The sequence below is a fragment of the Nematostella vectensis genome, chromosome 13 (genome assembly GCF_932526225.1).
Source record: "Nematostella vectensis chromosome 13, jaNemVect1.1, whole genome shotgun sequence".
NCBI classification, from domain to species: domain Eukaryota; kingdom Metazoa; phylum Cnidaria; class Anthozoa; order Actiniaria; family Edwardsiidae; genus Nematostella; species Nematostella vectensis.
Genome location: NC_064046.1, coordinates 1,881,990 through 1,908,047, shown reverse-complemented (window position 1 = coordinate 1,908,047; position 26,058 = coordinate 1,881,990). Strand labels below are relative to the sequence as shown.

Sequence of the window (26,058 nt, the reverse complement as noted above, 5' to 3'; positions counted from 1 at the left end):
TATGTAAAGCGAGGACGTCCTAAAATGCCCGAGAATACTTGCGAGATTTCTACAAATTCGCGCCATTATTTATCTGGGGCTCCTGTGGCGTACCCTTGCTACGCTCGCGGGCTCATGTCCGATCACCAACATTCAAGATGGCGGACAAAGTTTGCTGTCTTTGTTTACTTGATATTTTTGGATAAAAACAGCAAACTACAGTTAGGAATGGCCTATTCCGAAGGCGTGACGGATGGTAAATGCAATGCAAAAAATAAAATTGATTTTATTATTTTGAAGTATAGCTTTAGACATTTTTCGTGATGACCTCTGTTGTTTCACAGCCTCCTTGTACAAAGAACTGCCAAAACACATCAAGAATGACAAAGAGAGACTCGGAATCCAGGTGAAGATTAAACGTGATTTGTTGATTGTTACGATTAAAGCAATTGGTAGATTAAAACCACAAGATTATTTATGTTAAGATCCATGTGCATTATATATAACTCATAAATGCATTTAAAAAAAAAAAAAAAAAAAAAAAAACTCCTGTTATCCAAGACTGACATTGTTACAGACAAGCTTTGATTTCTATAGCTGACTGTATTTAAAAATGTTGTCATTTCAGCTCTTTGAAATGCCAATGAAATGCTCTTCTAAGGATGTTGTTGTATTGTCCAAGAATCACATTTCAAAGAATGCGAAGACTTAAAATAGCAAGTTGCCTTTCATTATATGCAGTAAATAACGAGAAACATAGGATTATTTTGGACCCCATCCAGCTGCCGGATCGTTTGGCGCTGTGTTCATTATAAGTTTTTGATGTTTAACTTTGTCCTTTTCAGCCTTTAAAATGCTCTGCCAAAGATTTTGTGGCATCGTTCATGAGCCAAACTGTGCAAAAAAATATTAACAGTAATACTGAAGAGACCCTCCATCGCCAGCCCCTAATGCTGGATAGGTATCAGACAAGAAGGAATAAAAAAGTCAAGAAATCAAAGTGCATGTCAGCACGAGAGAAGAGAGAGAAAAAGGTCTATGATATTGAGCCTGAGCATCAAAGGTTTGTGGACATTGTTTGTCTGTAGTCTTTATGGTAACTGGCAAAATAACCAACATAATTTTTGTATCAAATACTGTTAATATCAAATTTATTATCCGAATTTTGCGGGGGAGGGGGCGTGAGGATACTGTAGTTGTGGCTCAATAAATTTTCGAAGTCTAAAGAGAACGGGCCTCTAAAGTGTTTTGATTTTAAAAGGGGGGGTCACTGATTCCTTTGGGTGTCGTCTCTACTATATAAGTTGACGAACTGTCAAATCAGACTTCTTGGTATCTTTTTATGGTTTCCGCTATATAATATTATAAAGTGCTTATGTTCCATATCTATAGAATATAAACAAAACGTTTTAATGCTATACACTTATTCTCAGTCATCAAAATCCTCGCTCATATCTGATTCACTTTCTTCCTTGTTCCCATTCTTTTCTGGTGCTACGCTTTTCTTGCAAGAAGAAGATCAAAAAGCCTTTTTGCTCCTCTTACGTCATCTATAGCATCAACCATTATCAGGTTGCAACCTGGAGTTAGTAGCATCTATAAGAAATTGAGTGCCTTCACTTTTTCTGAATTTATGTTTTAAGCCAATTCCTTTCCCTCCACTTTCTGTCCAGCTTACAGCTAATCTCTCGCTCACGTTCCTTTTACATTGTCATTGCTGTTTCTTCCTTTGCTCCTTCTTTTTTCGGTGTTTGGGAGGGGGGGGGGCACTGAAAATATGGGGGAAGCCTATAGGGGGGAGGCATGGGAAATTTTGTTCCTCCTGATGGGGGGTCAACTAATTTTATCCCTCACTTTTCTTAAAATCCTGCCCCCACACCCCCCTCGGGATAATAAATTAGCTTTCCTTAAGTAATGTGCAAATAAACTGTAAATTTAAAATACTGTAGATGATTAATTCAATTGGTAGTGATTTGATGAAATTCAATGTGTGTTAGGGTGTTCTGCATAGTAATATAAATAGAAAAAAAGGTAATATAAATCACGAAATAGAGATTATTTTATGTTCTATTTATTATTTTATTTATTTATTTTTTGGTCATCAGACTGTATCTTTGAAAATATTGCAATTTTCCTATGGGTTTCTTTAATGTTGCAAAGGTTAAACTTTATTGAACATAATGCTGTACAAGCTAAAACAGAACTTTGATGTAGATGGGGAAGAGAGATAATGAATTATCTTGTGTGAGTTTAAAATGGTACTGGCCCTACATCATTTAAAATTTTGTGGTATTTATCTTATTTGCATTTGTGTCCTCAAGATATGAATTGTTTCTTCCACTACATAAGCTTTGGAGGGAGTATATGCAAGACATGTTAAAACTTCAGCTCAACAGGTTGGTAAATTATTTTCCATGCACTATACCCTTCATTTTGGTGCCACTCAAATATAAATGGCACATACATTTTAAGGTACCTTGATTAAATGCTGTCCTCCAAAACACAGATGCCATATCTATGGTGGAGAATGTATTTGAATGCTTGTTTTTATGTGTTGTATGACCCCCATTCTTAAGTAAAATAAATTGTTACTAGAAAATAAGAAAAATGAAAAAGGAAGTGTGAAAAAAACATAGAAATATATATTTATAAAAATATTTAATTAAGTCAATTCATTAATTAAGTCACATATTTATTGAGCTATATTATTTTGTAAGTTAAATGAAAAATGACAAAGAATGGTCAAATATGTAAGTAAATGTAAAAATAATATTTATACAATAAAACATAAATTTATAAATTCAAAATATAAAAAAAATTATATTGTAAATATATAATTTATACGTATCCCCATAGCTGTCTCTTTTGGCAGAAATTTGCCTGATTAATAATTTTTCCCTTTTCAGTAATCTTAAAGGGATCTATCCAAGATTACTGAAGGCAGACTACCATGGCTGTCTTGTTGCAGGTGAGTCGCTTAGCATTTGGCAGATGTGTTTGGCCTTCTGAGTTGGGCAGAAGCTGGTGTTTTTTAAGGCTAAAAGTAGAAAGTGAGCTTTAGGCAGAAATACTTGCCTGTGTGCCAAACTAGTGGCCTATGATGATCTAAGAACCACGCCCACAACACAGACATGTTAAGTCTGCTTGCAGGCAGTACTCAGTGTTATCATCGCGGAAAACTTGCCCCGTTAGGTGATCGGGCTTCGTCTTGTATTTAAGCCGCATGGTTCCTGGGGGCGAGCGCAAGAATGGGCGTGGCGTAAAATACAAGATACCGCCTGCTCACCGAACGGAGCATGTTTTTCAAGATGATAACACCGAGTATCGCCTGCTAGCAGGTGGTGCCATCTTTCTCCTATTTTTTGGATGTTAACCAAAAGACAGGATGCAAGCAGTCTATGTGAAATGCCTGAGAATAAACCATCTCAAACCAAGCACTCTGTAACTTTGAGTGGTGATCCTGAAAAATATATATACCCCCCCTGAATAAATTACCCGTAGGGATCACACCAAGTGATTTTAACAGCTTGGATTGTAATTTGTTTTTCAGTCTGCCGTTCAAAATGCCCTTCGTATGTTGGAACTACAGGCATTATAATACAAGAAACGAGAAATGTCTTCAAAATCATCACCAGAGATGACTCATTGAAAAGTAAGCACTTGGACGTATTGCATATGCAAGAGTTCAGTCATTATTTAAACGTTAGGGGGGGGGGGGGGGGGTTTAAGATGAAAAATGTTCAAACCAGCATTTTTGCAGGTCCACTCTCTGAAAGTTTTTTATGCTCTCTCTCAGAAGCCATCAGGCTTCAGGTCCCCATTACAAATTCAACCTTCGCAACCCCCCTTTTCAACAATGAACCATTCTCTTAAAATTCTCTTAAAATTTTTGATGTGAAATTTGTTATATTTTGATTTCAGTGATCCCAAAAGCCAATAGCGTCTTTTCCTTCCAGCTAGAAGACTTCATGTTTAAAATTTATGGAAACCACTTCAGATTTCGTGCTAGCGAGAGATCTGTTCGCAAATTCAAGACCAAAGCTACTGTAGACTTGTGAGATACCCAACCTTGCAAGTATATTTATATTTATATTAAATAATTATCTCAAGCATTTACAGTTGAAACAGAAACTTTAGGAAAGACACCCACAGTCAAAATGAAGAAGCCTGATGAGGACCTTCTGTGAAGTAGAAATATCGGTCTAGGGTGAGATGAAGCCAAGCCCCACTTCCCAGAGTGCTCCTCTGTCCGTGTAAACAATTGATGATCTATCTTGTATCAGTTTATTACTGTTTTTCGTAAGAACCGTGCTAACCATAAGAACCGTACATAATTGCAAATAAAATGCCATATACAGTCTTCTCAAAAAGATATTAAGGAGCAGATAATTATGAGTTTGGAGGCGGTTTGGGTGCTGAAGATTTCTTTCTCCTTGTCAGTAAAAAAAAAAAAAATAAAAAATTAAAATTAAAATAAAAATATTGTCCGGATGGAGACGGTCAAACCTCCAGAGAAGGCTGCTCGTTGAGCCAGCAGCCGGCTGAGTTTGAAAAGGCTGCATATAAAAAGACAATGAGCGCACATAGATTGTTTATTTACATGTCCCGAGTCACTTTCCGACTTCAGCTTGCCCAATAATGAGGATCTATGTGTCGTAACCCGCAGTGCTTCATGGGTATCAAATAAATAAGAAAATAAGCGTAAATAAAAACAAAGACAGCCTTAGAAAGCTTTAGCATTCCTGTTTATGTACCTGGAAACGTTCACAAGGCGTTCAGAGAACAGGATTCGGCCGTTTATACGTTACCCATGAACCACTGCGGGCTACGATACATTGTTTCGCAGGTGCAACCTTAATTGAAATAGGTGTATTTTATCCCCATTTTTGTCTTGCCATTGTCATGGAGACACCTGACCTCGTCATATCGCCGAGGACGGGCAATCAACTCTCCTTCCGGTCATTTGCACATTTCCCCCAGAACTCACGCCTTGCTTCCGGTGTTTTCTTTTGTTTCCTCATACAACGGGGAAACCCTGCAAAATCCCTGATGAAAATTTTAGCTGTAGAATCTTCATTCTAGGAATCGTTATGCAATCATTTGACCCTAGAGAGACGTTTGAAAAGACCTGCAGCGCTTTGTTATTGCAAATGGTTATGCTATGGCCGTGCCCATGGTCTGAGGTCACGGACTTTCTTTTGCCCAAGTTACCCCTGGCACCCTTAGCCACATGCTATATGCTTATAACAAATAGCTCTGAGTAAAATATAAACATTTAATCAACAGTTTTAATTAAAGCATTCCAATTTTTTTTTCTGAACTGATACGACTATGTGAAGTTATAACTAAGCTTTAATAATAAGTTTAACTTGACTTGCATCGAGAAACATCAGGTTCGTGGTCAGATGCTCTGCTTAACCCGCAAAGAAATCACTCTACAAAACCAAGCCGCTTTTATCGCCGATTTTGCAAGACCAAGCACCAATCAGAAGATCTGTACAATTGGTACAGACTAACACGTGGACTGTTTTGCTACCAGATCAAGAGTGGGCCTCTCCGAGTGTCCCTCAAACGCCGCAAGCACGAGGCGTAAAAGAGAGTTCGCAGTATTATTTATGTTTTACATTAGAGTTTGAATGTCTAACCGAGGGCTAAAGACTATCATTTCCAATTAAAAAAACTCCAATTAGTTTCGTAGTTATATCTTATTCCACTTTCCATATCTTTATGAGTGTTGTTAATAGCTACGAAAATAAAGCATAAAACACCTGCGCATCCCAAGTAAAGAAACGTTGCACTTCCATTCTTTTATAGCACCGATTCCCTTCTGCTAGGGTAAGCTCGATTTCATGAGTAAAACAATACTCGCTATGATTTTCTCGACAGCCATTGGAATCGTATTCTTACTCTCAATGCCATTGTCTTCGATAGGAGAAGTGACATTTATCGCAAAATCCATCACACGCGATAACTTTAGAAGTGTTATAAAATTTCGCAAAGACAGTGCCATGTATTTGAACATATCTTCGTCTTTGAGGATCTGGGTAGATAAGACCAGCGCTTGTACAGTCGCGTGTATTAGGAACAGTTCTTGTTTTTCATTCAATGTGGCCGCACAACCTGACGCGAATTCTCGCTTTTGGTGCGAGATTCTGGCAACGGATAAGTACAACTCGACAACTGATAGAATTGAGAAGAATAGTAGTTCAGTTCACTACAGCATAGCGGTAAGTGACGACTTGTCTCTGCGTTGTGACGGCTTTCTCTTTTCAAGTTTTAAAGCCCCGTATACAAATGAGTAATAAACTCCAGTAACCGAACCCTTAGCCTGTTATGCTTGCCTTCTTGTTTGGAATAATTGAAATACAAGGCCCTAATACAAATTTAGTACGGACCCCGCCTCCCTTCCTCCCTTGGTACGAGTCCCTCGTCCGTTTGCGCGCCACAGGATTCCTATAACCATGGGAAAAGCATAACCATTTTCCGAGAACCCTTCTAAGTACCACCCAAGCTAGACTGAGAAGTCTTTCCAGTATACCTCCATATGCAAAGTCATTCTTCACCCCTGGTTTATTTCTAAGCTCCTATTCTATTTCCCTCGTATTTGACATGGACTGAAAGGTTATATCCATACCGTATTGACCGGTCAGAATGCGCATGTATATCTGATGTGATTTTTTTTCTAACACAGACACGCTGTTATGACATGCCATGCTTGAATGGTGGTACATGCCAAGCGAGTTACCATGACGACAACTACTCGTGCACCTGTCGCCCAGAGTACCCGGGAAGAAATTGTGACGAAGGTAAGTTTACGATTAAAGTTATCTAGCTACAATACCCTAGCAATTGAAGGGATCAACCACTGGAGGCGCAATAAGCCCTCCCAAAGCAAAGCCGTCCACCCAAAGCAAAGCCGTAGCAGACCATGTTAGATTGGGGGGGGGGGCTTAATAAAAAATATTGGGGGAAGGCTGAACTCAGCTATAAACGGTGGCGGGGGGTCCGACAGGGCTCAAAAGGTCATACCCTACCCCCCCCCCCCCCCAAACAAAAATGCAGAGATTATACTTACAACCCCTCTCCAATCCCCCAAAAGGGCTGAGGGCGAAGCCTTCAACCCCCCCCCCCCTAAAAAAACAAACAAACAAAAAACTTTGTAGCCCCCGTCATGGTAACCTTACCCGTGGCCGTCATACCAAAAATCAAACAGGGGGCGGGGCTTGATTTCGAGACTCTGTTATGCCTTCCCAACGATTGTGCAAGTATAACTCTGGTGTAAAATTTTCATAATTACTTCATGTATTGATATTAGTTTTTTTTTTTTTTTTAATCACTGTGCCTAGCGGGTCTAAGGCCAGAGACCCCTGCGCGCTCCTGCAAGCAGATACGGGATGACGTAAGACCGCCCCTCCAAATCAACAGCGGGCAGTTCTGGCTTGATCCTGCGGGAATTCAGGAGTCATTGCCCAGTTTCTGCGATATGGCCACGGATGGAGGTACGACGTTATACTTCTATATATGTGTGGATAATGTTTTTTTATTATACAATCAATTATACAATCAACCCTCTGTACCCTCTGTGTGATTGTTGGTAATAGCGAGGGGTGGACGCTGGACAATTTGAGAATATCCGTCGCGGCTAAGTGGAAACACGGTTTCTATTGACTACAGTCAATAAAAGTAGGGACAATCAACTAATCAGGCTATTTTTAGACGCGCGGATTAGCCAGTCAGATGCGACCTTTGTGTTGACGTTTTGGCTGAGCTCAACTGCACGCGCAGTCTCAGACAAAAAGATATGTTCTCTCTTCGGTACTTTGACTTTTGTTGCTGTCTTCTTTAATATGAATCCAACCCTACTTACGACTTTGAATTCTAACTTGTTATTCTTTTGTTAAACAGCCCCCGCCCCCTACATCACAGCCTATGAGCTACAGGCCTAAGTCGATGATTGATGACTGCCTATTTGTGCAGGGCCGTAGATAGAATATCCTGGTTCCAGAGCCTCGAGCGTCTCTCTATTCAGTGGCCAGCGAGGTTGAGACGCTGGCCACTAAATAGAGAGACGCACGAGGCTCTGGAACCAGGTTATAGATAGAAGGGAAGCAAAAGGGTTTATTGAATTTCATTGTGTACGGTCATTTTGTTTCGATAGCTCGGGTCACTCAGTTGTACGTTGTATGATGCCGAAGGTGACGCATGAGAAGATGTGTTAGTTTTAAAAGCAATTTATCCGATGACAGCGATATAAACTGAAATATCAAATTCACATCTTTGTTCATAGGAGGTTGGACTCTTGTTATGCGATACCTCATCACCATCATTCCGCCGGTTTTTGTGTACTCGTCAAGCTATCAAACCATAAAGGATTACAATCGTGGGGACGTCCTGCCAAATGTGTATGCTTACGCTCAGCTGAGAACCCACATTGGGTTTGTACAGCTAAGATTTCGATGTTATAAGCAGTCTGTCGGACGGACCATCGACATCATGACCACCAACGATAGCGCAGGCGCCGCTGTCCTACACCATTTCCTTGACTCCTCTTCTCCTCCGCCAGCCTGTGGCTCTTTTGTCCGGTTACCGGACGACAACTCCAATCTGACGCGGAGCTGCATGAAGTGGGGGTTAGCTGGATCGCAAACGATGGTTAATCAGTGGTCAAGGAGTGACTACTTAGGTCCTTCTAGGATCTTTGCTGACCCCATCGTGTGGTTCGGAGCCCGTAGTTTCAATGCCCATCTTAACGGCCCGAAGTACCCGAGGTGCGACGACTATGTTGATTCAGTGTCTATCGGTGATTACTGGGAGATATATTTCCGTTGATGGTCCAAGTTCATGCAAGAATCTCCGCTGGCGTTTTATGTTTCGGGACTCACAACTGCTTCCCTCACCACACTAGGTGTTAACGAATTTTATTTTTAGGAGACTAATTTAGACTCCATTGATGCAAGGTGTTAATAGACAATATAAAACTCGACTGGGAGAAATCAGTCAAATTAAGAAAAAAAGAATAGTTCTGTATAAGAATGAAGTTCTGTGTAAGAATGAAGCCATTAGCGCAAAATCCTGGCTAAAAATGGTACACACATTGTAAATGGTATAAATATTAAGTTATTCTTAATGAAATTAACCAATTAGAAAGTACAATAGGACACATCACTAGCTATCTTAGAATTCAAAAACATTTTTTAGATTCTGTTGTTATTTATGAACGCATAGCCTTTGTTTCTTAGAATGGAGACTAGAGTTCGCGAGGCGCATGACGTCACAAGTCAATAGTCGGGCGCACTCTGCTCGGAGACCCAGCTGTCTTTCTGATGTTTTGCGCCAAAAAAGAAAAAGAAGAAAATGCTGGACCCCTTCTCACACCAACGCCGTCATTCACACTGTTTTATTGTATTAGACTACAAGCACTCGCCGCCGTATATATATATATATGTTGGGCAGAGAAGTGGATTCGCTCGACACAGCGGCGACTGCTTGTCATCCTCGGCCCAGGCCACAGGCGCGAGGCGCAGCAGGGCCGGCGAAGGGGGGGGGGGGGGGGGGGGGGGTTGGGCGGCAGGGATTTCTCCCGCCGATATTGTTCGACCTCGTTCTCATGCCTGTGTCCTCGCCCAGGGTACCCGAAGCTGACTATGGAGTCTAGTACTGCGTATATCGACATCGATTACTGGCCTAGCAATAACATCACCACCTTCTTGCTTGTCTGGCCTGTGAGGGTAATAGGAAACTTCCGCTAAGAGATCACGTGACTTTTGAGTGACAAACTAGCGCGCGCTCAGTCTTTTAGCGGAAAAATAACAGCAACAAAAAGCAACTTATTCAGCTCTTACGAAAAAAGGCCAGAATTCTTTGTTTTCAGAAAGGGTTTAGTTTTATTTAAAGATTTTATTTTTTCGTCGTTCTCTGGTTATATGGGGGCAGTTATTTCTGTGATAATTTTGTTTTGAATTTGCCACCCAGAAAGGTCACGTGATCTCTTTGCGCAAGTCTCTTTTTATGTAATCTGATGTCACTTGATTACCCTGCTCACAGAGGCTTTTCCCTAGCTCTCAATATAACAAAGTGAAACCAGGGATTGTTCGATTGTATTTAAAACACGGATAGGTGAAGAAGGATAATCAAACCAGTCGCGTAGGGGTGGGCGGTAGAGAAGCGAGCACTTAGTCGGCCGTCAAGGAAGCAATTTTCTCCTATTAAAGAATGTATAACCGTGCGCAGACCCGTCGGTAAATCCTCTCTAGTGCATGATATAGTACCGAGAACAGGAAAGACATGAAAAAAAGAGAGATAAAGCCATAAAAAGTACTGATAAGTATTAAAAAAAAGGTAGAGCCAATTGCCCGAGGATCGAACCTCCTCAGATCAAATAAACTGAGAAAAAATGCCATACTTCCAGACCAACGCTGAAACGCCGTAATGGCAGCTATTAAAGCTTTACGGCTAAGCACCGGCCCCAGCACCGCTATCTAGCGGACTGTACAACACAAAGCAACCTGAGGTACCCGCGCATTAATGGGGAGGCAATAACCAGGATCCCAGGCCTGTCTTAGTCGGTTACGCCACGCACAGCTCACTGAAATGTAAGACTGACAAATATCGAGGTCTTTTTTACGCTTTCGTCTCTTGGGAACTAGTCTGTTGCTATAGTGTGGTCATTTTGTCATCATGCACAGGACGATGTGACCTAGACTTAGTTTTGCTGTCTTTAGGCCTCTTGTACTCTTGTGATCTGTCGCGCACGTGCATATGACATTTTTCGTGCTTAAAAACGAGAAAAGCAAACTGAAATATATGCTGAAATGTGCGCGACCTAAAGATGGTTAACAGGTTAATGTACTTATGTTTTTCTCGGCACAAATACAAACGAACAACACGAAAAACCCCGAAACGCGAATTGGTAAGTAAAGTGTTAAAGACAAGGAGAAATTAAAGCTCTGCTTGTATAGCCTGCTTGCAGGCGGTACTCGGTGTTATCATCGCGGAAAACCCGCTCATAGTTCGGTGATCGGGCGCATCATCTTGTGTGGTTCCTTTGGGCGAGCGCAAAAACGGCGCCCGATGAGCGAGTTTTTCGCGACGATTACACCAAGTACCGCCTGCAAGTAGACTATGCTAGCAGATATTTCACTCAATGTCTCGCTACACAGTCTAGAAAAAAAACCATTTAAGTCTTTTTTAATTACCGTGGGTTGCGTTGACTGATTTTCAAATGATATATATACGATTGATTATATTACGATGATACATATACGATATGATTCTGTATGTTCTCCTTTTGGATGCGCGAGTCATTACAGCCGTTATAAATGTCAGCGCAATTACTCTGTTTCACAAACAAGGCGTTTAAGAAAAAAAAAATACGCAAATACTGTTTGTTATATTTAAGCTAAATGCTCTATGAATCCTATGATGCCTTTGGTTTAAGTGTATATGAAGATTATAATGAGAAACCAAAACATAGAAGGAGTATACAATTATTTCGGACTAATTTCAGTCCTTCTTTGTTGGCAACCAATGCTCTAGTCCGTCGCTTTTCATGATGTAAGGTGGATTTTCTCGTGCGCTTCATCAGAAAATAAGGCTACGAGCTGTGTATCAACACAAGGATGAAGAAGTATGTTGAACGCCTCTGTGAAACAGTGATTGCGCTGACGTTTCGAGCGTTAGCTCTTCGTCGGAGCAAAAGAAACTGAATCGGATGGGGGAGTGGTATTTATAGTATAGTGTGCGAACGATCAAGGAAAAAATATCGTAAAAAGCAAAAATCTGGGTATGTGCATTTCGGCCTCACGTTAACACATTGACGCCTCAACCGGCCTGTACCGGCTTTGGGAAGTACCCACAACCCAAAAAAATCATAAATGCAAACTAAACACAAGATAAAGATACTCAGGCATCAGTCTAAGGGATAAATGATCTTGAAAATATGTATCCAACCAAGGTGTTGGCAACTACTCAAAATAATAGCACAGGTTCTTTGACAAATTTCAAATCGAACAAGGAAAGAAAAGCAGAATCACCCCTCTCAATAAAACGCTCAAAATACAACACAAGGGAGAGAGATCAGCAAACACAGCTCAAGACACAAATAGATACCTTTATTCCGATCCTCCAGGTTCATTTCCATGGCCTCAAAACACAATGTCCACTCCTTGAAGGCTTGTAAAACCACGAAGATGCCTTTACGGATTGAAAAGCATTCTGGGAGATCCAGGGAAACATTCACGAGGGGAGGGCCAGTCAACACTCCTTTCCCCAAAGTCAGATGGTTTTTTATAAGTCTTTTCCCCCGAAGCCAAACAAATCAATTCCAGGTCATACAGACCCAGAATAGCAGTGTAAACAATTTTGGAATCAATTTGGTTTCAGAAAAGACAGCATTTAGGAGAGCTGTGGTGATTCATTAGAAAATTATTTTCTTATCCAGGCAAAGCCAAACAAGGAAAAATCACCAAGAATCTACCTTTGCTTGCAAATATCCATAAGCAAAGCACTCAATTATGCCCCAAAAGACTTCATGATGTCCTGAGACACTCTCCTAATATGCTCATAGCTGTATTTTTGATGAAAAATACAAGCAACCATCAACTTGTGCTGGCTTCAGCACAACGACGAGGGATTAAAAGTGGGGACCGCAAAGCACTGTTGGAAAGCTTGGATACCGCTGACTAGGTGCAGCTGTGTTTGACTTTGACGGGCTGTATAAAACTCAGAATAGGGGGGGAGGTATCTGTTTTCAGTCTGTTTTTTGTAAATTCAGCTCAAAAATAGCCAGGAGTCAATGAGTTAATCAGTCCGGAATACAAGCAACCGATGATCATTGTAAGAAATTGTGTCTTCTTTCTCTATCTCGAATTGCGAATTTTCCAGGTTTTTTCGTCATGTCGAGTCTGCTTCAATCATTTTTTCGCTTTTTTTTATCGCTCCAGAGCTTTGTAAGTCGAGAATTTCCACGTAAACTTACAGGAATTCGTGTTTACTACGATTTTGCAGGCAACCATCTTGGAAATGGAGCGTAGTCCCTAACGTTTGAGAATATCACAGGGCTCCCGCGTCCTCGCTCCAGGCTCTTTTAGACCATTTAGAAAAACGACAGCCATTGATTAAACACGAGGTTCCGCTATGAAAGGGAAAATTACAAGTCTCCTGTAAAATTTATTATCTCTGAGCCTAAGTCGGCTGGAATAAAACTATTTCTGCACAGGTAACAAGACAGTTGTGTTAAGAGATTGATAAGTTATTTGCTTTCCAACTTTAAATTTTGCGCTACCCATAATCTAACCCATCTGCAGAATTATTTCTGCGCTGTGATGAAAATGCTTGTATTTTAGAGCGCACACAGCTTGGTATAGCATTATTTTACGATAGATAGACACTTTTTTAGATGGACAAGTCTAGGAATGATATTTATTTTGGTTTAGAGTATGAAATTTGAATTTAGCGCTCAGAGCAATTTTCCTGACATGTTTACTCATTGACGGCTGATTGATAACTGATTGTTCTTGAGCCCGGGGGTGAGAGGAGCTATCCCTTTTACAGCGGAATCTCGTGTTTAATATGTTGTGTCAAGGCCCATGTAATCAGCGCCAACATGGCAAAAGGCCATTGGAGACACAGAGGCTTTTCTTGGTCGAAGACAGCAATTCGAGCATGGCCAAAAAGCTTTGCTGGCTCTTTCTGAACATTATGTTGACAAGTGCTGGATAGTGCGGATGTTGCGTAAAGTTTGACCACGTTCGATTGAGGTCAAACTTTGGGTGCGTTCAAATCTACTGTTATCTAAAATCAAGAGGTCTACCGGCTCCATTAATAGATGGAAAAATGGCGCATAATTTTTTTTTTTGTCAACAGATAGATTGGTATGTATCAAGGAGAACGCAATATTAAATGTCAATCAAACGCACCAAACGTCAATCATGCTCTCGTGTCAGCTTAGTTCTAGTTGTTTACAGGTCTTGGTGTGCCCGCGATCCTCTCAGCCGCGTTGGACGTAACCACGGCTGGCTGGGATCGAGAATATAGCTTTTGCATCTTTCCTATCCCTCCCCTCCCTCGAAATTTTCACGCTTACGTGATCGACACGCTTTGTGCATCCAGTGCCAGGCTCACGACCAATGGATGTCGGCTCTTGAGGGCTTGAGGAAACGTCAAACCTTACGATCTCGTAACATACTCTCAAGATGAACTTAAGTTATGCCGTCCGTGGATCTGACGTAGGCTTCAGGCGTTGATTCTAGCAGTAAATAAATAATGTAAACAGAACTTGTTAAAAGGCATACTTTCGCTTGACAGAATATGAATTCCCCAAAACAACTATTCATTTATCGTGCTGGTTTGACGTTTGATAACACTTTTAGCCGCTAGACGAACTACTCAAAAGCCTCTCTTAGAATTCACTCTGTATTATGTTTTGTTAATTAGCCTTTTCAAAACGCCTCATTAAACACTAATCCACGGTTCAAAACAATGAATTTTTACACTAAAGCTTCCTTCCTTGTGCATATAGCAGATATTATTTCAGACATTTTTTTGGCTCAGCTTTGATGGGTCGTGGATGTCTTGATCGAGTTGATAACATAAAACGGAAGTTTGGGCGCCGTGGACGGAGTTATGGTTACTGGCCTAGCGTTCTGTGCATTCCTCGCATAATCGCCCACACTGCCATGCCAACTGGATAGGTGACGTCACAAGGTTTGAGTGTGTTCTCAAATAAGCCTGTTGCTCTTTGAGGGTTCTTAATAGCTTTAAAGCCCACAGGTGATACCACAGCAGTCCCATCGTGTTCCCTTGTGTTGCGCCGCAAATAAAAAGCTAAGTTTTGTGAAGGTTCAATAGAGGGATTTGGGGTTTGATTGATATGTGTCAATCTCGGTAACAGTTCGAATATTATCACACCCCTTTAGTGGAGTTTATCTAGCGTGGACAAAGCGCAGTCGTACAGTAATTGGTTAGATCACCTGCCATAGATAATGAGGCTCGGACTATGCGGATTTAGTTTCAGTTTTAGTCAGCGAGGACAGTGTTCTAATGGCTTCGTCGGCGAGTAGATCGCTTTTCGCAGTGTCCATCTCAGACAGTGCTACGTGATAAGCGTACAATGAGACTAGGACGGCGTCGAAAGGACCACGGAGTGAATGTACTCGATATTCGATGACGGAATCTCAGTATCGGTCTCGCAGAGGGTGCCGTGAGAAACACTGCGGCCATGTCGCTAAGTCACGTGGGACGGAGACGGACCCCCAGCAGCGAGCCGAGTCCCAGCGTAGTGCGCGTGCGCGGAGGCCTAGTACTGGAAAGTCTGTTGATTTGGCTACAGCGAAGATGGCGTTAACTTGTAAAGTCCAGTATTTAGACGACACGGATCCATTCGCCAGCACAAATTTCCCGGAACCCACGAGACCACCGACATATACTTTCCACCTAAATATCCCGCTCTGTCAGCAAGTAGACGGACTTCATCGGCTTCTGTGCGCGCCGCACGCTGTATGTGCTGCACTGATCTTGTTTACTTCACGGTTTTCGCTCGATGTTGTGAGCGAGTTCATAGTGCGCGATATTTAATTTCTCTGCGTGTTTTAATATCACAGATCGACGACGTTTCATTACAGCTCTCGCACAATGGCTGCTATTTGGACTTGGAAAATACCTTGGAAGAGCAGGCGGACCTGCTCGAGGGATTTCTAGACAGGTTTGTACTGTAAATCTGAAGGATTTCGACACGGAATTGTGTTTTGCGGCGTCAGGGCTAGCGGTAGGGTTAACTGGATATCTGAATTGTTTCTGAAGAGGGGGCACTCTATTCTTTGTGTGCTGCTCATTTCGTGGTCTACCGTATCTCCCGATTCAGCTGATATGCTTGATTTTCTTCTATTTACAGCCGCAAAAACACAATTATTCTACGTACATCGTTGTCTGTTCGCGTTCACAACTGCATAGGTAAGAATGTTCATTAGTTTTTTCTAGCCTTAGTATCATACGTGTAGATTGCTTTAGCCCAGAAACAATGTTATTAAACCCTGTCTCGCAATAGGCCCAGATCCTTTAAATTTAAAGTCAATGCAACGAGCATTATAGTGAATGGGGCAACCTCTAACCTAAGTCTAATTCCATCCAAAATTTTTAGCTTGGCAACTGTCATTAGCCGCGGTAATAATTCGAGCAACACACCAGTCTAAAATATCATCTACCCCTCGCTAATATCCTAGCATTTAGATCGTTGTAGGTCGTAGTTACATAAACAGTCGGGAAGGGATCAATTCCTACGAGTCCACGGCATCTAACTGTCTATTCGATTGAGTGTGGTATTTCAACCAGCCGCGTTATGTTACTTTTATAGCCGGTTAAACTCTAAAGGTATTAGTTTTTCTATCCTCTGTAGAATTGTTTTAAGTCAAGCTGGAACACTTAAATGGCTTCCACACCAAACCAAAACTTTGAGCATTGATATATCTCTTTTGTCTACAAATGATAAAAATCCCAAGCGGAATCCGTATTTTGTTGACTCATTTGCATAAATAAAGTACGGATTTATCGAGAGCATCCCGTTTGAATATAATATAGTTCCGTGAGAAAACAAGGAAACTTTTTCTATGCGTGAGATAATTATTTGTTCGTGACCGGCGCAAACCGGCGAGGTGAAAATGTTTAAAGGGTTTCTTAAAATTACCGCAAACGATAAATCAAACTTTATGTTTTTACCCCAATTTTGGGGTATTTATTTTTGAAAAATTGTCAAAAAAGCACCTTAAAAAAGGAGGCATGCAAAAAGTGTAGTAAAAACCTTTTTATTATTTCAGAATAAATTTTTTCATTCATGTTTTTGCTTTGTTTTGGTGTTTTTATTGTTTTAATTGAATTATGATAACGTTACAATGCAGTTTAGAATTAAATCTCCCATGGCGTGAAATATTTTTGAAAGTGAAGCCTAATTTAATATCTTAAATTGATATTCGCTTTACATTTTTGTGAAGAATACTAATATCTGTGAGCTTGTCAATAACTAATTTCGTGGGTCATTGAAACGAATATTTGTTTGACAGCCATTGATCCTCTTGTATCCAAAGACACAGATTTTGACGGCTCAAAACAATATTGATTTATCGAAAGGCAAATTTAAAAAGCTAGTTGCAATTTTCTCATGTTGTTATTTCCTTGTCGCTGGCTTTTCTTTTTAATCGATGTTTTTCGAGGATAGAAATTAATTTAATCTAACTTTTGCAATGCAAAGACGTTTCTGAATGCGCTATGAAAACAAATTAATATTAGACGTTGTGTTTACTTATAAATACACATTTGAGTGACGTCTTTGCTTAAGAATTTTAGAAGCCTTAGAAATATTAAGAAAATTATTCATTTTATTTCATAAAAAAAACAGCGAACAAATGATCTGATAAGGTCATGTCAAATTGACGTTTTTCTTACTCCTTCTCCTCTCCGAAATTTTGTCTTGTGTTGTCACTGAAGTCAAAGACTTCCTATCTTCAAACTTTATTTGGCATTTGGCTTAACGCTGCATTAGCAATTTTATTCGCTCATGTTTTTTTTTTGCTAGTCTTTGTATGGTGAAATTTGATACTACAAATGACTGCAAATGACTTTATCAATGACAGAATAATTATTTATTGTAATTCAATCCTGTATCAAGACCCACTCTTAAAAGATGTGCTATTTGACAAGGGTTCTGACCTCTGAGAAATTATTCTAATGTGAGAAGCAATGGTTTATCTCTACTATAAAACTGTCCTCCATTTTAAATCTCCGGTTTGACTGTTCCAAATCTTCAGTACACAGCACACTTCCTATGTAATGCCAAATGCTGTGATACACTCTCTCAAAGGTATGCCTTTGCATGTCCAATCATCTCTTTTATATATTTATTCTCAAAACAGGTCTGTTTGGCCTGTGGTAATATATCGATGGGGCATTCTCTGGCTCACTGCTATGACAAGATGTCCACGTCTTGGCCCTGTGGCTAGTCAAGTTTAGACTTAATAATCGCTTACTGGTTGGCTTTTAGACTGTTGTGCTATTATCTGCAGCAATTAAGCCCTCAATTTGCCATATGAAAATAGCTATAATATAAACCATAGGAAAATCTGTTTTGTTTTCCTTGGCACTTAAATGCTGCTCTTTATATGAATCTGTGTTTTCATTTAAGGTTTATTTATATGTTTCCAGGCATTTGGCAATCATATTATATTAGTCAGATTTCATTATATTTCACTTTCGCAAACCTTGGAAAGCTTTTTAACAAATTTTAAAACCTAAAGCTCTTTTTCACTTACTATTAGGTATTCTTTTTTTTTCCTTCCTTTTTTTGAAAGCCGGGGCAATCACAAATTATTTAATAAACTTTATGCAGCTCAAAACTGCACAAAAAGTTTGATGTATTTTTATGTATTTATAACATCATAAAACAAAGCAAGGACGTCGGGGTACCTTTCCTTGTGCGCGGACATGTTCCTGTCATCGCTTTTGTTGCTGGGGTAAAACGGGTAAAGTCATCGTGGAAGTATGGCTGGGGTAGTGTTTGCCTTATAGAACACAGTGTGTCTTTTTGTCGTATCTGTTGTTGTACGTTTTAGGTCGTTGTGTGTTTTGTTGTGTGTTGTACTTTCGGTGTCGTTGTGTGCGTTGCTGTACTTTGTATGTCTTTGTGTGTGTTTTTGTGTCTTTGTGTTTGTTGTTGGGCGTTTTGTGTCGTTGTGTGTTGTACGTTTTGTTTCGTTATGGGGGGGGGGGGGGGGGTTGTTGTACATTTTGTGTCTGTGTGTGTTGTTGTCCTTTTATGTTGTTATTCTGTGTTGTATTGCATTATCTTGTGCCGGGTTATCCCGGTAATCTTTACGGCTATAATGTTTATCAGTGTTATCGTGAATTTTGGTGTAAATGTCCAGCTTATCGAATAGCAGTCATTGTTGTTATGATGATAAAGACGCCCTTTCCGCTGTGTGGGGTAACAACAGGCGACTGAAGTCATCCCATATTGCTCAAATGACCAAAGAACAGAGCTTTTTTTAACTATTGGCAGAGCAATCTGTAATGTACTTGATTTATAACGCAATTCGTATGGTTTTGTCGCGTTATTTGCTTTATCTGTCACGAAATGCGCTTGACTCTGTCACGCAATTCGTTTAGTTTTGACACGTAATGAGTTTGATCTGTCACGAAATGCCCTTGACTCTGTCACGCAATTCGTTTAGTTTTGACACGTAATGAGTTTGATCTGTCACGCAATTTGTTTGGTCTGTCACGAAATGCGCTGTCGCACTTGGCGTGTAAGTAGCAAGAACCGGCTTGTGCAGGTTTAAACAAAGCGCGCGAAAAACAAAAGCCCGAAAAGTAGTCGAAACTGACGATGCGCAAAAATTAAAGTAGCCATTCGTGAACTCAACAAAGCTCTGCTATTAGCAACAGATCTCAATCAGTCGACCTCTCGGCGGGAGATTTTTGTGATATTTTTATTTTGTAAAGATGAAATAACATCAATCGTGAATTTCCGGAGCTTAGCTCATCCGCATGATTGATGCTTGCTTGCTTTTGTATGAAATTGTTGCGAAGACCCAGAAAGTATGAAATGTTTTTGTGGGTCGTGTTTGGACCGCTCGTATTGTAAAGATGTTACATGGAAAAAATCTCAAAATCAAGATGTAAACATTTTACCCGGTAAGTAAGTAAGCAAGCGATAATTTACTAAGACTCGCGAAATAAGCCTATATAAATATATTCCATTGGAGAGATGCAAAGCTTCTTTTATATAGATACCTTCTTCTTTTTTATGATATATTATCTGATTTCCTGTTTTTGCCATTTGCCATTTTTTTTCCCAGAACAAGGACTTTAATCTCCTTGAAGAGGTTCCGAATTACTTGGAATAACACTTGGATTCTGCTCGCCTTTACTCGCCTTTAAATGATTTTTCGTCCCCCTAAAACGTTCTCTGACATTTCAAAATATATGAAAAATAAATCGCATTTAGCAAACATATATGTTCTAGGTATACGTTCTGAGTGCCTAAAATTGTCAAAATCCGTATGTTTGAATTCTCTGAACATGACTATTGTGGCATATTTTGAGGGTGTGTGAGGAGATGGGTTAATAACGATTTTCTACCGACAAAGTCTGTACGGCTTTAGCGGCAATAATTTTACTGTCCACTTTACTGTCATTTTTTTAGTAACTTCAGCGCTTTTGATTTGACGGTCTATGAACCGGCATATGACCTTTGCATGTCGTGCAGGACATGTTACGAATGCCTCATGGTCTTTTCCCTGCTTGAGACTTGGGCCTCTCACTGCGCGTCTTTATACACGAATTACTTGAGCTCCACCGATACTTTATTCAGCTTTGAATTGGGAACAAAGACACAAAATAAGCACGTTTCCGCTGAGACATCGATGTGAGGACGACAATGAGTGGTACAAAGAATTTCCCTTTTTTTCACTACCAAAAAGAGCATATAATATTACCCATTAGCTTGCATCCCTCCGTTAAAAAAACATTGATTAGTGTTATTATAGTTGGACATTTGCGGAAACCGATAAAAGTACCCGTTAGTAGAGTCCAAATGCCTGTCCCATTCGAGAGTGTTCGTTAGTAGAGCTGTCCGCATTCAAGAGTGTTCAGTCGTTAGTATAGCTGTCCGCATTAGTGTTTAGTCGTCAGCATAGCTGTCCGCATTCGAGAGTGTTCGTTAGTAGAGCTGTCCGCATTCAAGAGTGTTCAGTCGTTAGTATAGCTGTCCGCATTAGTGTTTAGTCGTCAGCATAGCTGTCCGCATTCGAGAGTGTTCGTTAGTATAGCTGTCCGCATTCGAGAGTGTTCGTTAGTAGAACTGTCCGCTGACTGTTACAAAAGGAATTCATAACCTCGGCGACAATGTTATGACACTGTTCCAGCTTATAAGTCTAAAGGGCACCATCCATCTTACACAGAAGTAAACTTCTGAGACACATAACTCCCCCCCCCCCACACACACACACACACACTCCCTCCAATTCCTTTCATGTTTTTTTTTCCGTTTGCGTTTTTTACTACCGCTGGACGTCTTTCTGAATTGTCACGTGCAACCTTAACACGTGCGGATTCTTGATTCCCCTTTATTCTTTCGTACCCAGCCTCTCCCGTCCCCCTCACCTATCACCCCTTGTTCTAACCCTTATATCCCCTGTGTGTCGACAGAGCGTATTATCACTCGGGTTATCTGAAACCCATCAAGAAAACAATTGCAGTTTTTGCTTCTTATACTTCTCACTGGTCAAGAATTGCACTTTGGACGAGGAAGCATAAAACTTCATTTTACTCTACTAATATAATGATTATTCTCTCCCCAGCCAAACTTCTAGCTGCGTCGGGACGAGAGCTGCGCCGAGCCCTTTTTTCCTTAAAGCAAATTTTCCAGGTGAGAAAAGAATGATAAACTAGTGGAGTTAAAGATAAGTTGGGCGTTCGGAAGCCAGTATGCTGCTGGGCAAAAACCATTCGAATGTCGTCAGGAAACCATCTCGCTGTCCAGGGATCTTTTTTGGATGCCATTTGACTGTAGTTGCCATTAAATTGCGTAGGTTTTTAGAAGAGCTGTGGGATGGAAAACACCCTAGGATTACTGAATTCCTACTCAACTGCACGCCCTTTTCTCTGTTGGTGAGCTTAATTTAGAGTTTTAATCTGTCTAAAATTCTGACTAGGAATTCATTTATTCATTTAAAACCTAGAAACATCGGAATTATCTACTATTGATGGTTAGTACGGTTGATACTGCTACCGTTGCGATTAAGTGTTCTTTTTGTTGGATCAAGTGTTCCAGTGTGAACTATGTGATCAGGTGTTCTACATTTGAAATTAAACAATGTGATTATTTGATCAAGTGTCGATCAAGTGTTCTATGTCACTGTTAAACCCATTATCGTTGTTACTTCTTCACAGGACGACAAAGACCTGGTGCACGAGTTCGTCAATTCTGATGGTCTCAACGCTCTGATCACAGTAGGCCAAGATGCCGACCAGAATTATCAAAATTACATACTTAGAGGTGTGTTCTAGAATGTTGCATGTCTTTTTATATCCGTTTAAGATACCCACGCGTGATACCCACATTTTTTTAATAGCTTGGTGTTTACTATATTTGAATCGGTTTGTGGTATACGAACTCTGCGTTGTCGTTTTCGATTGAGGGACGATCAAGTGTTCTATCTGCTTGTTGATGAAGTGTTCCATTTTGACTGTCAATCTATCTCGAGATGGCCTCTGTATCATCACTCAAGTTATCACTTACATTGAGAGGAATGGAAACACTGGACGAATTCACATTTTTACAAAACTATTTGAACATTTGCAGTAAGTTACTTCACGATGTTCAGTTCCGCAGTGGATTCAGTTACCCATTTGGCGGAACTCATTTTACCTCAGCTATCTTGTATTATCTTGCAGTGGTACCTATTTTCTTTCATTTAGGAAGACCTTCCGTTAGATTGAGGTGGTTCTTATGAATTCTCTCGGTGGTACGGGCCTGGGTGTTAGCATTCGCTATATACCTCATCGCTTCGCCTTATAGTTTGGCGTTGTTTCCGATCGTAGTGTTTCTGCTCGGAAGGTCTTTTAATTTGTGATCCCTTTTTCAATAGCGATCGGACAGATCATGCTTTACGTGGACGGGATGAACGGCGTGATAAACCACAATGAGACGATACAGTGGTTATACTCTCTTACTGCATCCAAGGTGAGAAGTCGGCCAGAGAAGGAGAATGCCACGTTATTTCTTCTTTTCATCCTTCCTTCCTCACTTTTCTTTCCCCATCCCTGCCCCACGTGTTTTCACTCCCCTCCTCCCCCCGCCTTCCTTCTCGTTAGATGAGCCCTTTTTCTCAGCTCTTCCCACCCTTCACTCTTCACCCTTCTTCACTGTCTCCCCTCCTTCTCATATCACTTTCATCCGAAATAGCGTGACATTCGAGAGCATTGCGTGACGGCATATTTACTGTAAACATGGAATTTTCGCCTGCCCTTTTTCTTTCGCCCTTTCGTATGCTTTATTGCCGAGCACAAAGTTTTGTTTGACGTCCGAAACAGTTTTTTTTATTGTCACGGTGTTTTTTTCTTCGCGCATACAAATCTCGCACGAAAATTTATACATTTATAATTCTTCTCGAGGTAAGAAACACAGCAAACCGTGACACAAAAAGCCATCGCTGTCTGATAGTACAGTTAGCCCCCTTTTCTGTTACTCTTAACGCACATTAGACTAGAACTACCAGCTGTTACTTCAGTATTTTTACCATTATATCAACGTCCGCTCAAATTCGCTTTGTCACTTGTTTTCTGTTTCTCAGCTTCCCACAATAGGCAAGAAATACAGCTTTCTTAAACTGTTCCCTTTAAGGACCGAGCCAGACAGTTTGGCCTGTGAATTCGACAAGCTATAAAAGCTTATCTGTTATCTTGCTTTACGGCTAGTGTGTCACTTTAATAGAATCACTTTTGTTTTGACTGAGTAAATGTTGTATTGTCTACTTAGGGGTTTAATTCAGTACAACATAATCTCCAAGAAATTTTTTCGGAGACGATGTTTAATGTTTTGCACCAGAACTAGCGTTGTTATTTGTCTTGTAGTTTCGATTGGTGGCGAAAACGGCGTTGAAGTTGCTGCTGGTTTTCATCGAATACACGGAGGATAATTCTAGGTTGCTTGTTGAGGCTGTTCAATGTGTGGACGATGCACAAGGTAAGAGAATTAAAGACAGGTTCATTTAGAGATGAACGAAATCGAACAAATGCTTGGCCGAAATCCTGTTACTAAGAATTCAACACCTGTAGCCTTTTCTTTGGTATGATTTTTTAACTGAAAGAAGTGCTCTGCGAAGAAATGAGTCCCGGAGAAAATTAATTTCATTTTGTTTCTTTGTTTAGAAATAGAAATTTGTATACAATGGTCTTGGCGAGATATTTTAAGGATGAAAGCAAAGTATCTGTAAACTTTTCGGGTTTCGGAATTTCGGGTTTTTATAAAAAAAAATTGTTATAATATAAATTAACAGCTATTTCCCATTTTCGTACCTTTCAAAGTACACCTACGCCAAATGAAAAGGTTTTCTTCTTTTAAATTGCTGGCTATTTTTAACAATCTTGATAGTTTATAACGTTATGTCCAATTAAATAGTTACAAGTCATTGAAAGCTTGTTGTTGATATATATGGCGCAATAACTACTGCCTTGCATCTGAGAAATTTAGCCACAGATTTGTAAAGGTTTTATCCCAATTGCTAATTTTATGATTTTATACTTATATGTTCTTAATCAAAGTGTTATGAGAATACCTATTAGAATATCCGTCCTCGGAATACGAGCTTTTTGACAAAACCTACTGTTATTTTAATCGCGATTAAAGTTTAGTCTAAATGGAACTGTAGTTGAGCGTTTAGTGCGAAATGACCAATGGCAGAAATGGGCTCTATAAACAGACAGCAATAAATTATAAATCGGTATCTACTCATCTCTTCGCCTACTGCTTTGATTATTGTTAGCTACTGCTTAAAAGTGTTGTCAATCTATCGGCTTCTTGGCGATAAATCATTTTTTTTTATAATCTCTAAGATACAAAGGTCACGGACTCTACCAGGAGTAGACACCCCCCACCCTCTCCTCCCTACCCTACCTCAGCCTAAATCCTATCTTGTTTGACATTTTTATGTGGTTCCATCATTAAAAAAGTCATGTGCGTCGGATTAAATTTAATCCTCGAAAGTATTTTGCGTTTTTTCTATTAAAAAGTTCTCAAAATAGCCGGTTCTACTACTAGTTATTTTAATCAGATTATTTCCTAAAAGCCATTTTTTTGTTTCAAAGTGTCGTGTCTTTGTTGTAAACAGGATATAACTTTAGGGATTTTGATGTTTGAGATTTTGAAACATCTATGTTGCAAATTCTTCCATGGCATTTTCGTGGAAGTAGAAAGAATCATTTTATGACTCTTTGATTGTGTGATTATTATGGTTTCTGCGTTTCGCATGTCAATAATAGAATGGCATAAAGCACTTGACACCATTTATTTTTCAGCTTATTTTTGATATTGGAAATATCACCGTATATTACGAGAATAACAAACAAATATTTAAGAGAAATGTCAGATTTTTATTTTCTGATACAACTCAGTCATTAAATTCTTTCTCTCCCATGGTTTAAGGTGTTTTGGTAATGTATTTATTGTTTTCCTATCTCCATTTTGGTATAATACTTTCTTTCATTCTTTAATTACCCACCATTTAACTCACATAAAAAAGTTAAAATCTTTTTTAAAGAATCCATAAAATTATTACACATTTTTGTGTTATTTCTCTTGGTACCAAAAACTCCCCCTCCCATGTCCCCCACAGTTAACGCTACTTTTAAATTTCCTTTCTTTTCTAGTCATAGTCCTGCAGTCCACACTCCCCCACTCCCTCACCCCTTTTGAGACTAACCGAGGTGATCGTGGCCGACCGCAATTTGAGCAAATTTTCTCCTGTCTCTTGTAGGTATCAAGCGATGGTCAGAAATCGTCGGAATTCTCTCAGAAAAGGACTCCCTTGGTGATGAGGAAATCTTAATATATGCAATGACGCTCGTCAACAAGGCAAGTGACGTCACTTCCCGATTAATCAGCACTCTTCTAATAAGATGCTTCTGTAAGAATTTCGTCCTCCCGAGGCGACGTGCGGCTCATAACAATGTTTTTCTTACACAAGTTAATGCCCCAGTCACCGTCTTGTACATTGGACAACTCTCTCAAATTCAGTGTAATTACAAAAATAGTTATTCTGTAAAAATTCAATGACGTCATCAATAGATTCAGTACCCTGAATACAAAACTCTGACCCCGCGTACGTCCCGAATTGACCCGTTAGATCCCTTAGTTCTTCTAGGAAGAAATTGAAAGATTTTTATATCTTGTTCTGGCCTTTTTTTCCGTTACCCCAAAATCAGGTTGGGTTGACTGTTGTACGTGCCACGTTGTACTTAATATCCCATTAACGGACTTACAAACCGGGTCTAGATAGTAAACAACCTATTTAAGGCTACAAATGACGCACGATG

General features: G+C 40.0%; 3 protein-coding genes across 4 annotated transcripts in view; all 3 read left to right on the top strand.

Annotated features, from left to right (window-relative positions):
• The first annotated feature begins 83 nt into the window (after positions 1-83).
• On the top strand, positions 84-5,668 carry LOC5508144 (ribonuclease P protein subunit p29). Its single transcript, XM_001628724.3, has 7 exons — positions 84-235; positions 324-385; positions 825-1,042; positions 2,301-2,375; positions 2,886-2,947; positions 3,530-3,631; positions 3,901-5,668. Exons 1-7 carry the CDS (start codon positions 115-117, stop codon positions 4,035-4,037), a joined length of 777 nt encoding a protein of 258 aa, XP_001628774.2. The 5' UTR covers positions 84-114; the 3' UTR covers positions 4,038-5,668.
• Positions 5,669-6,387: 719 nt separating this feature from the next.
• On the top strand, positions 6,388-9,313 carry LOC5508158. Its single transcript, XM_032376967.2, has 3 exons — positions 6,388-6,785; positions 7,326-7,478; positions 8,267-9,313. The coding sequence occupies exons 1-3, from the start codon at positions 6,686-6,688 to the stop codon at positions 8,806-8,808; spliced, it is 795 nt and encodes a 264-aa protein (XP_032232858.2). The 5' UTR covers positions 6,388-6,685; the 3' UTR covers positions 8,809-9,313.
• Positions 9,314-14,699: 5,386 nt separating this feature from the next.
• Positions 14,700-26,058, top strand: part of LOC5508154 (FH1/FH2 domain-containing protein 1) — a 28,392-nt gene continuing 17,033 nt past the window's right edge. The window contains exons 1-8 of one of the 2 annotated variants that reach the window (XM_032376946.2): positions 14,700-15,474; positions 15,579-15,679; positions 15,869-15,927; positions 21,324-21,391; positions 21,916-22,021; positions 22,614-22,708; positions 23,599-23,710; positions 25,500-25,597. In XM_032376946.2, the coding sequence (XP_032232837.2) occupies positions 15,142-15,474; positions 15,579-15,679; positions 15,869-15,927; positions 21,324-21,391; positions 21,916-22,021; positions 22,614-22,708; positions 23,599-23,710; positions 25,500-25,597 (972 nt within the window). In that variant the 5' untranslated portion in view covers positions 14,700-15,141. The remainder of the gene's footprint in view (positions 15,475-15,578; positions 15,680-15,868; positions 15,928-21,323; positions 21,392-21,915; positions 22,022-22,613; positions 22,709-23,598; positions 23,711-25,499; positions 25,598-26,058) is intronic. The other variant, XM_032376947.2, reaches the window with a different exon arrangement.